Below are 12,677 nucleotides of genomic sequence, written 5' to 3' on the forward strand. Positions count from 1 at the left end.
ATATAGCTACAAGTACATAGCAAAAAGCCTAAAAAGACCCACACCAAAATAAAATGACAGTGGTTGTATCGGAGTACAGTATGGGTCGCCAATTCAAATTCTCCTGCTTCTTATTTTCTAAATCCTATAACACAGTCGCTATATTTATAAACAAAAAAAATGTAAGGTTCGAGAACACTGGAGCTAGAAGAAGAAACAGCCTAGAATCCACCCCCTCCGTGCAGGTGCTGGAAGGTGAGCCCCTCCCTTGAGATGGTGAGCCTGCGCCCCACCCCCTCCCCCAGCGATGGCAGGAGCTCCTCCCAAGGCCCTCCCAGGGACCACTCTTCAAAGGTTTCTTCTTCCCCGGGGGACCACACCTCCTCGTGTGGCCTCTGTGACCTTAGACTGCTCTGAATAAAAGCCAGTCTCACCGGCCACACTACTTTTACTGAGCAAAGGAGGTGGCGATGGTGGACGGTGCACTGGTGACATTGGCAGAAAGTCCAGAGGCCCCGGCAATGGCAGTGGGAGAGGGCTCTGAGGAAGCAATGGGAGGGGTGTGAGAAGAAGGGTTTCGACAGTGAACGGGAGTTGGGGGAGGGAGACAGAGAGAGAGAGAGAGAGAGAGAGAGCTGGCCAGGAGGAAAGAGAGGAAGAGGTGCTGGGGAGGAGATGGGAGGGAAAGGGGTGGGAAAAGAGAGGGAGGAGGAAGTGGAGAGAGGCAAAAGAGGGATCAGTAAGAAGGGCAGGGAAAGGCAGGGATGTGGAGAAGCAGGATATGCAGGAGGGTGAATGTGGGTGAGAAGAGGGAAGGAGAGGAGGGGCGAGGAAGAGAGAGGAGGGGGCGGTGAAGAGGTGGAAAGAAAGGCAGAGGAGAAAGGGAGGAAAAAGAGAGGGGCCCCAGGGAAGGGCAGGAGAGAAAGAGTGGGAGAGAGGGAGGGTCAGAAGAGGGTGGGGGGATGGGGGATCGGTGGACAGACAGCGAAGGTCAGACAGAGAGGGTCTGAGGGAAGAGAAAATTGGGGAAAGAGCAAGGAGTAAAGGGAAGGTATGGGGAGAGGGGTGAAGACAGAGGGTGGGGGTTGGCATGGAGGGTGGGAGAAGAGAGAAGGTGGGGGAGGAGAAGACAGAAGGTGCTGGGGGGGCAGGAAGGGGTGGGGACAAAGAAAAAAGAGAGGGAAGAGAAGTTAGGAGGGAGAGAATGTGGCAGGGAGAAGGTGAGGGAAGGTGGGAAGAGGGGTTACTTGGAAGGCAGCAGAGGAAGAGAGAGACAACCCGGAAATGTGAAGGGAAGAGGCAGGGAGGGTAGAAGGGAGAGATGGAGTGGGTGGGGGTGGTGAGGGATGAGAGATGTCTGACGGGACCGAGAAAGGGTGGGGGAGAAAAGTGGAGAGGAGCGAAGGCATGAGGTTGGACAGAGGCAGCCCGCCAGACTTTGGATGACAGTCCCCTGCCCCCTTTCCCCTTCATCTCTCTGACTGGGCGGTTACCTTGCCAGGCAGTGGCTGCTTTTCACAATGTCTTCATCTCTTCCTCCATTTAAGAACCCACAGGTTCCCTAAAAGAGCCAGAAAGTGTCACAACTGTACCCCACCCCCACAGTGTGCTATCATCAACCCATCCAAATGCCTCCGAAGTCACATCTACGCTTTTTTACACGATTGGGGTCTCAAAGGATAAAAATAACCCCATTAATCACTCAGAAGCACAACTGTGCCCGACAGGGCCAGGAGCCCTTCCTCAGGGGAGCCTTATGAAAGGGGCTCCAAAGATGGATGGGACAATGTCAAAGGCTCTAGCACCACCTCACACTCATCACCCCTTTGTCAAGAGAAAATGGGCAACAGGGCACTTTCAGGTATTCTGGCTCACGGCTTTCAAGCATCCTCGTATATAGTGCATGCCCCAAGAGTGGCCCCCAGGTACCCCCATCTCACCAAGCACTGCTCCCAGGACAGGGCTTCATTCAGATCAGGGGACTGGAACCAGGTGCGTCCTTCTCCTCCTAGAAGTGGGCCCACAGCAACCACCTGTGTATCTTCGGGAGCGACATGGACTCCAGTGGGCTCAGCCTGGCTAATGGGAATTTGGAACTGGAATGAACAATCAAGTCACTCTTAACAAGCGGCTGGAACTGTGGCACATGCCCCATGAATGAAATGCGCAGAGAGAAGAAAGGGGACAGGGGCAGGGAGGAGGGGAGGAGAGAAGGCGAGATGGCACATGGGGCAGTTAACCCACCCCTGGTTCTGGGGCTTCTTGGGACCCTTGGGGTGCAAGAGAGGCCCCTGTGACCCTGTAATAAGCCCTCCTTTCCAGGTAACAGGCTCTGCTTCGCCTCCTCACTTGAAGAAAGTCCTTACTGCACGTCTGCAATATGAAGCAAGAGAGAGTCCTAACCCAGTTAAGAAGCGTGGTCTCGATCAGTTAAGATCCAGGACAAAGTTTCTACCGGTTAAGAAACCTAGACCAGTTGAGACTCAGGAGTACACAGCACATTCTCCTAGAGAGCTCTTCCAAAATATGCCCATCGGTCCACCAAAATCAGACGAGGAGGACCCAGACATAGAGTTCTGGTGCACATCCCTAGTGGAGGAAGCCACCAGCTACACAGAAGTTCTCCTATCTGCGATTAACCATGACCTCATCGCATAGAAGGAGGAAGAAATAACAGAAATACACGTCCGCTGCTACAGGCATGAACTTGCCTGGAAGATTTTGGGAGAAATAAAACACAGACAGCCTTGGTCAGGGGACGGGGGAGGAATCACCAGAGAACTGGAGGGCTGAGATTCAGAAAGAGACGTGTCATTGTGAGCACTTTTCATTACAAAAAAAATGAAATTACATTTAAAATGTTTTGAAAATTCCCCCAGCAAGTAGCTATAGTCTCAATCCCCAAAAAACAGGTGAACTCCTTCCCTGTGCAAATTGTGTCCTCCACTGGGGACACCCCTACTCCCATTCTCTCCCCAGATCCAGCCCCCCCCCCCCCAGCTAAGTACTTTCTTTTCATTTCTTTGCTGACAAAGGCAGCAATTAAGCTAAAACATCACCATCAATTCCCCACCACTTGCTCGGCCCAACCTGCTCAAGGGTCAACAATGAGCTACCTGACGGACTGTATTTGAGGTGACACGTCTGTTGTCCATCTAATATTTTATGGAGAACAAAGGGGCAGTGAGAAATCACTGGTTAAGTGAAAAATGATCCCATGTTGTTTGTTATGAAGAGGGGTTTGGGGTTTTGATTTCTGAATGATCACAACAGGAGAAAGGCAACGCCCATTTATGAAGCCATTCATGTCAAATGAATTTTACTCAGAAGCTAGCATGTAAAATGCTCAAGCAGAAGGTAGCATCCAGAAGAGTCTGGTGAAGAAAATGAATATCCGTGAAGAAGCCGGCTAAGAAGAGGGGACAGCAAAGCCAAGAAGGCCTTTCCCAGTTCTTATCCAAAACAACATTTAAGCACCTCCTTTGAGCTCTAGGCACAAAAATGAGAACTAGCTGGAATAATTAGGGAGGACACTAAGCTAATTAAAGACTTGTCACACAGGGAGTGGGTGTGTGATGGATAAAACTAGTGCAGCCCCAGAGGACCAGACCTAGAACAGGGCCCCAAGTCTTCCAAGTCTAGAACAGTCTAGAAAAATCCAGCAAAAACACAAGGGCTGGTGTTTGCATACTGACTGGTAAATAGTTGAAATCTAAGGAGATGGTGATTTAAAATGTCTATACATGCTGTACTCCGGTGCTTAAAGACTTAAATTTGTTAAGCAAAATGAGTAATTAATGAGACGTCAACATTTATAGCATTTAATCCAAGACACTGAGGAAAGAACAGCAGTATGAACTGAATAGCACTTCATCTTGCTACTCTGTCCCTCACCTGGGGGCAGGCCAGCCTCCTGCGGTGGCCCCACCACTTCCATGGCCACTGGAAGGAAATCAGCTTAAGGACTTTACTGGGCTTTTCTTGCCAACTGAATGCAGTTCAGTGAGGACAAATATTAGTGAGGATTTTTTTTTGTTATTAGTGTTTTTTCTTCCCGAAGCTAAACATAGCACAGTTTATCACCCCAGGAAGGTCCACGGGATACATTTTGCTTTGCTGAAGTGTCCCCTAATGAAAACTATTGGCTTTCCTGCAAGATATTTACCCATACAATAACAATCAAGTTGAAAACCAACTTCTCATAATCACCCGGGGTGCCCGCATACCTTTGCCAGCTAAAGGGATTCAGGCAAAGAAACATGCAACTCTCGACTCTCTACGTGTGGATTGGAGGGGTCAGTTTGGCAGTGCAGTGCTTTCTCCCGTGACTGAAATATCCTGATGAATCCCAGTAATTGCCAAGGAAGTTACCCAAGCAACTAACTCACAAATGCTTCAGGATAGAAAAGGATATTCACAATTCCCCCAAGAGGACGAGAGGGATGTAACCAAGCGAGGTGGCTGGAGGGACAGAGTCAAACTGAAGTGCCTCCCAAAGGAGACGGTGACCAAACACATGTAAAAACAGCAAAACCATACTTTCCCTCTTCCTGTATTCCTTTGGAATCTCAACTGGGACCCTTGGACTTCTACCAAGTGTTCTCCAAAATGCCTGGGCAGCCAGGAACCCCCAGGGGATCTGGATTCTATGCTTCAAGTTAGAAACTTGACAGGAAGGGGTGATGAAAAACTTTTCGAAATAGATAGTAGTGCTGGGTGCACAAGACTGCGCATGTACTTAACGCCGCTGAGCTGCGGACTTAAAAATGGTTGCAATGGCAAATTTTGTTATATCCATATTACCATGATTTTAAAAATTAATAACGTAATATACCAAAAACCACTGAACTTCACACTTTCGACGGGTGAATTGTAAGATATGTGAATTATAACTCAATAACGCTGTTTTGTTTTTAATTTACCAAGGAAACAGCTAGCAGAAAGAGCTTCAATGGGGGAAGCAGGAGCCTGATATTTACTGAGCGCCTACCTATATAAGTTGCTAGCTCTTTCCTATTTAAAGGGAGCCGGGCCCTGCAGCTAGGGGACCATGCACTTTGCCTCTCAGAGTCTCAGTTCCATCATCTGATGGTGTGGGCTGCCATGACTGCCAAGGACCTTTCTAGCACTTCAGTTCCAGAGACCCATGTGTGAGTGGCAGAAGGACCCACCATCTGCCACCCGGCACACAAGCACATCCCACCAGGAAGGCAAAACATCAGGGGAGCCAAACACGGGAGAAATAAGTTTAACAACTCTGCAACCCAGGGATTGACAGAAGAGACGCAATGAGCTGTGTTAAGACACTTTCTACTCACAGAACAAAATGGTGAAAGAATGCCAAAGAGCCCTGCTTTCCAGTGACTTCTGGGTTTATTCATAAAACAAAGGCTGTGGCTCCAGAGGAAACCTTGTGTCCGGAGCAGCTGATGATGAAGGAAGGAAACGGTGTTTCAACCATCTGTGTAACGCTCAGAGCAGGCTGCCCCAACTTTGGGGGCTGGATAACCATTGGGGGGCTGTCCTGTACATTGTAGGATGTGTAGCAGCATCCCCGACCCCTGGCCCCCAGACGCCAGCAGCCTGCCCTCCCCCACCAGCTGTGACAACCAAGCGTCTCCAAACATTGCCAAATGTCCTCCTGGGGGGCAAAATCGCCCCCGGTTGAGAGCCACTGCCAGAGAGAATTTTCCATCTTGAACTTGCAGTTCTTTGTCGAAGCCACACGCCATGTGGCGTTACCCTTCTCATCCACCGCAGTGCGGGCCACCATGAACTGTCGGCAAACAGACCCTGTCAGCACACCGTGCCTGGGGGATCTTACAGAATTGCACACACACTCCTGGCAGCCAATAGCCTAGGAGAATTTCAAGCAGTAACCATACTTGGGTGAAAGGGCTACTCATTCATTCATTCGGTAACATATGGCACTTCCCGTGTGCCAGGCAATGAGCCAGGGCAATGTAGTTGGGGACACCCTGTCAGAGATGAACAGACTTAATACAAGACGACATGTTATATAGCACCCTTCGGAGCAGGCCTCAAAAGGTGAACAAGGGGTGTGGCGGGCTGCTAACAGCCCCTCAAAGACGCTCACATCCGAATCCGCAGAACCTGTGAATGTTACTTCTGTGGTAAAAAGGATTTTGCAGACAGATTAAGCGAAGGGGCTTGAGATGGGGAGGGTAGCCTGAATTACCCAGGTAGGCCCAATAGAACACAATGGTCTTTATAAAAGGAAGGCAGGACGTTCAGAGTAAAAGAGGAGATGTGAAGACAGAAGCAGAGGTTAGAGTGATGTGGCCACAAGCCAAGGAACGTGAGCGCTTCTTCCAGAAGCTGGAAAAGGCAAGGAAATGGACTCTCCCTGAGAGCCTCCAGAAGGAACACAGCCCTGCCCACACCTTGATATCAACCCAGTAAGACCCAGTTTGGACCTCTGACCTCCAGAAGTGTAAGATTACAAATTTATGTTGTTTTAAGCCACTGAGTTTGTAGTATCTTATCACAGCAGCAAGAGGAAACTAACACAGAGGGACTACAAGGCAGAGAAGAGAATGAAATCCCTTCCCCATGAATGGAAAGGAACTGCACGGCAAAGGCTCAGAGGCCTGAACAAGCATGGAAAAAAGGCAGGCGTGGCCGCCAAGCTCCCCAAAGGCTTTGCTAAGGCGTTCACGATCTAAAGCATCTGCAGAAATGTTTCTAAAGCATTCCAGAAACATTTGGGCTTGACTGTACACTGGAAAGAATGGAGAGAGAGGAGATGGGAAAGAAGAGGAGGCGAGACCAAGAGGAGAACACCTATGGAAGTGGTGGGAAAGGCAGTGATATCCTCCAGGAAGTGGGGACGGGGAGGAGAAATGCTGAGCTCCGCGTGTAGCATGCTCTGTTTGAGGTGTCCAAGAAACACCTGGATAAAGTTAGCTAGAAGGTTAGGAAAAATAATTCATTCAATCAATATTAACTTGGGGCTTCCCATGTGCCAGCACAGGGACACAACGACCAAAGTGATGCAGTTCCTGCCCTCCTTCAACACGGAAGAGAAAAGCAGAAGAGTCAGTATCAGAGGGATGTGCTATGAAAGAGACTTGACCGGCCACGGCTGGCTTGGAAGATGGAAGTAGGCCGTGAGCCAAGGAATGCAGAAGACTCTGGAAACGACAAAGCGAGGAAAGGGATTCTCCCCTAGAGCCTCCGGCAGGAATGCAGCCCTGCCCACTTTTTGATCTTAGCCCAGTGAGACCTGTGTTGGACTTCTGACCTCCAGAACTTTAAAGACAATAAACTTATGGCATTTTGGGGCACCAAGTTTTTGGTAATTTATTACAGCAGCAATCAGAAACTGATACAGGTACCGGTACAAAAAATGAGGAACAAAGATCAAAAACCCTGACAATGCGAACAATGTATCGTAACGTCCCTTCTAAAGAGGACGGAGGGCAAAGAAGGATGATGGCGAAGGCCTATGTGATACTCCGGTAAAAGTCCAAGAGACACTGAGATGAGCCAGCTAGTGTCACTAATGCCTGGGTGTTGGAGGTCTGGCATGGGCTAGATTCACGGCAGAATCAACACTGTACTGTTCTAGCGATTCCATACGAGGTTTGTTCTGAACTAGGAACATACTTTTCTCCTTCTCTAAGGCCATGTGTCACTTGTAACAGCATCTTATATTTGACCAGAGTGCCCAGGTACTACCCTTCAGGGACCCACATAGTCTGGACCTCAGCTTTCTCACCTGCACGGCAAGAAGGTCCACCCCCGACCTTGACCATGCATCAGAACCACCTGGAGGGCTCCTTAAAACACAGATTGCTAGGCTCCCCACCCCACCCCAGTTCATCATTCAGTAGGCAGAATTGGGGCCAGAGAATTTGTATCTTTAACAAGATCCCAAGGAGGCTGATGCTGGGGGACCACACTCTTGAGAACCACTGCATTAGACTCTCCTCTCACAATGCCAGGATTCTAGTATTTTTCTGCCCTGCGTCTTTCCCGTTAAGAGCCATCCTGACTTATTGGCTCTCAGCAGCTTGCTCCGTGTGACTCTGTATCTCTTCTCTGGGATGGCATTTCAGTTGTCCATTGCGCTTAATGTTGAACAGTCCCCAGACGAGAGCTGGCCCGTATTAAGGAAGTAGCCACAAAGTATACCTAGAAAGGCATTCTCCTACCCTCCCCCACCCTCGACTCCTTTTCCCTCCCCCCATTTGTCTCTTAGTTAACTCAGAAAAGCAGCCCCTGCCGGCCAGGAGCTGGCCGGGCAGTCTCCCATTGAACAAGCAATTTCCCCAGAACACCAACATCAGACAAGGCCGCTCTGTGACCAGGATGGGACAAGACAAAAACAAGACCACTCTGTAATCCTGTCCGAACACGGAGAACAAGTGAACCTTGTCCAAACCACAACAGTCTCCACACATCCCCGAATCCTGGCCAATAGGAGTGACTGCTGCTCCTTTACCCATCACAGCCTTTCTCTGGTCTTCCCTGCTTCTCCGGAAGATGCATGAAGACCCCCGACCGTGGAAATCCCTCACTTCCAGCCAGCATCCAATCCAGAGATCACCTGGCTTCCTTAAACACTCCCCTAAAGCCCCTCCCACAGGCCCAGTCCTACGCGGGGTCCTGTCCGACGCGGCTCCCCGTGACGCACGCTGTCCGTCGCTGCCAGGAGAGGAGATCCGCCTGTTGCGCTACGGATGTGTTGACGGGGGTACTGGAGGGCAGTGATGACTCCTACCCAATTTTCAGATTTCAGCTGAAACACAATCTCCTCAAAGACATTGCCCTTACCCCTCTGCAACCTAAATCACATTGCCCCTCTCTCATCTTTCACGAGACCTACCAGGGCTTATAACTGCATATTGTCATGAGCATCGCACTCAGGCCTACCTCTCCCACTAGCCGGAAAAGCCTAAGCTGGCAGGTCTATGGGTGTCGTGCACCCATTCCTAGCACAATGCCTGGCCCAAAGCAGGAGGTCAATAAATACCGGATGGATAGATGGATGAATGGATGAATGCTGGCCACTGTATGCAACCTGCTTTAAAACGATTTCAGGGGCACCTGGGTGGCTCAGTCAGTTAAGCGTCTTGACTCTTGTTTTCGGCTCAGGTCATGATTCTCCTGGTTCGTGGATTGAGCCCCACATCGGGCTATGCACGGGCAGTGAGGAGCCTGCTTGGGAGCCCCTCTCTCTCCCTCTCTTTCTGTCCCTCTCCTGCTCATGCTCTCTCTCTCTCTCGCTTGCTCAAAATCAATACATAAACATTAAAAAAAAACAATTTCAAACATAAGAGCTGATGAGAGAATATCAGTAGTGCAAAAAGAACTGAAGGTCTGTGCAACCAGCAAGGTAGCAAGGTTCTGCCTGTGTCCTGATGGACGTGAAGGGGCAAAGTAAAGGTGATGAATGATAAAGGTGGAGTCTTTCTTCCAATTCTAACTTTAGACTGTGAAGGTCAATGCATTGCATTCATTTTTGCTTTAGTTTAGCGTAAAGCAATCTCTCACCAAAACAATACATTGCTGAAAACAGTCCAAACTTTGTTGTTACTCTGGAGTTTTCTAAACAAAAATCATTTGCTGGGCTTGCAAATCTTTCACTGTTCACAGATTGGGATCATTAACACTTGTGTGATCATAATTACAAGAGGCTCTGCCCGTACCTGGCACTGTAGGCATCTGCCTGCAAGTTCCGAGGGCACATTCTGAGCGGGCTTCCATTAAGAGGCCATTTTACAACTAATTGGCTTCACTTCAGGTTTTTTTCAGACTAAAGACTACATAAGACAGTTTTACTGTGTTTGCCATCAACAGAAAAATCATTCCCAGGCCAGGTGAGAATGCAAATGTATCAAACTGATACACTGAACAAATCTTTTGCAAACCAAGGAGACTTGGGGATGGGGAAGGGGGCGGCGCCTGTGTGTACACACACACCTGCTTCAGAAACGGCACTGTTAGGTGGCTCCATCGGAAGACATGCAGAATGAACTGTTACCTACCTGTACTTCATCCCAAATACACTGCTGAAGACGCTTTAGAAAATAGCAGGCGATCTTTAGCCATAAACAACTATGGGCATCTTAAGCCCCACTATAAACATTTTAAATAATTAAATGACAGCATTCATTTTAATCTTATCACCTCTAAGCAGTAACACCTGAAACAAATGAAAATCAGTTTCTGCACCCCCTCCCTTTTATAATGTTTACAGTAAAAAAAAAAAAAAAGATTAAGCTTGAAAGGACTATAAACTGTAGAAGCAGTCTCTAATTTTCTTAGGAGGCTCTGGATAATGAAAACAGTTCAGACTCGAATAATAAACAGGTCTGTTTCTTCTTAAACTGGACTCCTCTTCCCACTGAGATACAGAAAGCACAGTCCAGCCACAGGAGAAGACATTTGGATCTAACTTCTTTTTTTGTCCAACCTTCTCGGGACCCACAAAAAAAGGAAAGGTGATCAAAATAATCACTTTCAGTTACCTCAGGAGAAACCAACCTGTTACTCAAGTAATCAGTAATGTTTAAAGTATATGCTTCTGTTAATAAACTAAATCATCTTATTAGATGGCAAAGCAAAACAAGAGTGTTGAGCTAAGCATTTTGTCTTCCACCAAGTAGGAGGGTTTCATACCCCCTCATTCATTCATTTATTCAATAAATATTTATTCAGGGCCTGCTCCATACCAAGCACCAAAGAAAACAGCGCCGAGCAAAACGGCACCCACGCAGTTCTGTCCCTACAGTCATGGAGCTTACAGTAGGGAAGATAAATGTTACACTCAAATAAATATGTAATACCGCTCTTTTTAAAAAGGTGCTAGAGGAGAAGGGTGACAGAGAAACTAATATAGACTGGAGGTGGTGCAGGGACCAGAGAAGGGCACTGAGAAAAAAGTGACATTGAAGCTGAGAGGCCATTGGATGGCCACCACTTTAGAAAAGGAAAACCATTTATGGCAGTGACCACAAATGGGATTTTAACTGCCTGTCAACAACTGATTGGGTTAAACCTCCCCTTTTCCACTGCATCCGTCCTCAGGGGCATCCTATGACCGCTTACCTATCACTGTTGGACTCGCCTACTCAAATCCTATTACCTGCCCACAGAAAGGTCTCACTTTATTATGATTTATCGTCATCGACAGCCTTCCTATGCCTGGCCTAGAAACACCTAAAATTATCTGCCAAAGGCATGAAAGACAGAGATTGGCTGCCAGCAAGAACATTAACTGGATGGGCCGGCCACACGATTACTAGCCCAGGCAATCACAAGTCCTTTGCCCAATAAGGTGCCACATCCTCTGGGCAAGGTGGCTCCAATGTGCCAGTCTACACCAGATGGGACCCAGGGGGCCTAATGGTTAGTTGCCTACTTGGAACTGATGTTCCACCAGTAAATCGAGGACTGGATCACCGGCTCCAGTTCCCCAAGCCTTCAGACTTAGAGGATGTAGGAAGTGCCCTTTGAGCATCACGCAGCGGAGAGCTCACCAGGCTGAGAGAAGGCAGGCAGAGAGAGGGTCAGGGCCGGGAAGAAGAGGGGCGCCAAGGGAGACGCGTCAGGCGCTCAGGACCCGAGGATGGCACGCCAAGCCGGGTACTGGGGCGTTTCCCGCACCCCCCCCCACCACGTCGTCCCCCAGCAAACGCAACTCGGTCCCTGGCCGCGCCGAGACCCCGAGATTCTGGCTTCCCCCGCGGCGGGGCCAGGAACAGACAACGCGAACCCCGGCGCAGGGCCGGAGCCCACCAGCTCCCATTACCCACGTCCTCAGCGCAGAGAAGGGCGCGCTGGGGCGAAAAAATGGCCAAGACAAAACTCTCCCCGCCCACCCGAAGAACCAACCACACCCCCTGCATCCCTCAGCCTCAGCAGCCCCGGGCCGGCCCGCGATCCTCCGCCCAGGACCCCGCGGGGTTCCGGTCGGTGCCGCGCGGGCTCGGCAGGGACGCGAGTGGGAGTGAACGGGGGTGCGCGAGGTAGGCAGAGTGCCCACCGCGGTGTCACCGCCGGGGCCCTGCCCCCGGAGCGCCCTCCCGACTCCGCAGTCCCGGGACAGGCGCGCCGCCCTCAGGCTGAGGTGGGCGCCCGGGCACCGGGGCGCCGGCAGCCCCCTACTCACCCATTGGCGTCGAGCCGGGCCGGGCCGCCGAGGCAGCGTGAAAGTTGGCGGAGGCGGGCGCGGGGGTCGGGCTCCGGGATCAGGGCTCGGGGCGCAGGGATCCGAACGCGGCGGCGGCTGGGCCGGCTTTCTCCTCAGTAGCGACGGCGGCGGCGGCTCAGCGCCGCCCGCTGCTGCCTCTGCTGCTGCTGCTGCCGCTGCTGCCCCGGGGTGATTCCTGCTGTTGCTGCTGTTGCTGCTGCTGCATCGCGGCCCGCTGCGCCCGGCTGCGCCGGGTTTCCTGCTCCCCGCGAGTGGAAATTGCGAAAAAAAAAAAAAAAAAAAAGGAGAAGAAGCGCCGCCCAGCCCAGCGCCCAGCAGCCGCGGCCGCGCAGCCCGCTCGCCCCCCTCCTCGCCGCGGCTCTTGCGGCTCGGCCTGCCGGGGACGCGCGGCCGCCGAGGCGGGGGCGGGGCCAGTGAGGGGCGGGCCCGAGGTGGGCGGGGCCTGTCCGGGGCGGGGCCGGGGCAGGCGCCCCCGGCCTCCCTGCGGCTGCGGCGCTCGGGCGCCCCCTTCACCGCC

The 12,677-nt window shown here is 50.9% G+C and overlaps 1 protein-coding gene across 7 annotated transcripts in view; it reads right to left on the reverse strand.

Moving 5' to 3' along the window:
• Window positions 1-12,477, reverse strand: part of SH3KBP1 (SH3 domain containing kinase binding protein 1) — a 331,711-nt gene extending 319,234 nt beyond the window's left edge. Inside the window, exon 1 of one of the 7 annotated variants that reach the window (XM_027054604.2) lies at window positions 12,119-12,477. In XM_027054604.2, the coding sequence (XP_026910405.1) occupies window positions 12,119-12,122 (4 nt within the window). In that variant the 5' untranslated portion in view covers window positions 12,123-12,477. The remainder of the gene's footprint in view (window positions 1-12,118) is intronic. The other 6 variants (XM_027054606.2, XM_027054603.2, XM_027054600.2 and 3 more) reach the window with 6 other exon arrangements.
• Between the last annotated feature and the right edge of the window lie 200 nt (window positions 12,478-12,677).

The sequence above is a fragment of the Acinonyx jubatus genome, chromosome X (genome assembly GCF_027475565.1).
Source record: "Acinonyx jubatus isolate Ajub_Pintada_27869175 chromosome X, VMU_Ajub_asm_v1.0, whole genome shotgun sequence".
In the NCBI taxonomy this organism is placed as follows: domain Eukaryota; kingdom Metazoa; phylum Chordata; class Mammalia; order Carnivora; family Felidae; genus Acinonyx; species Acinonyx jubatus.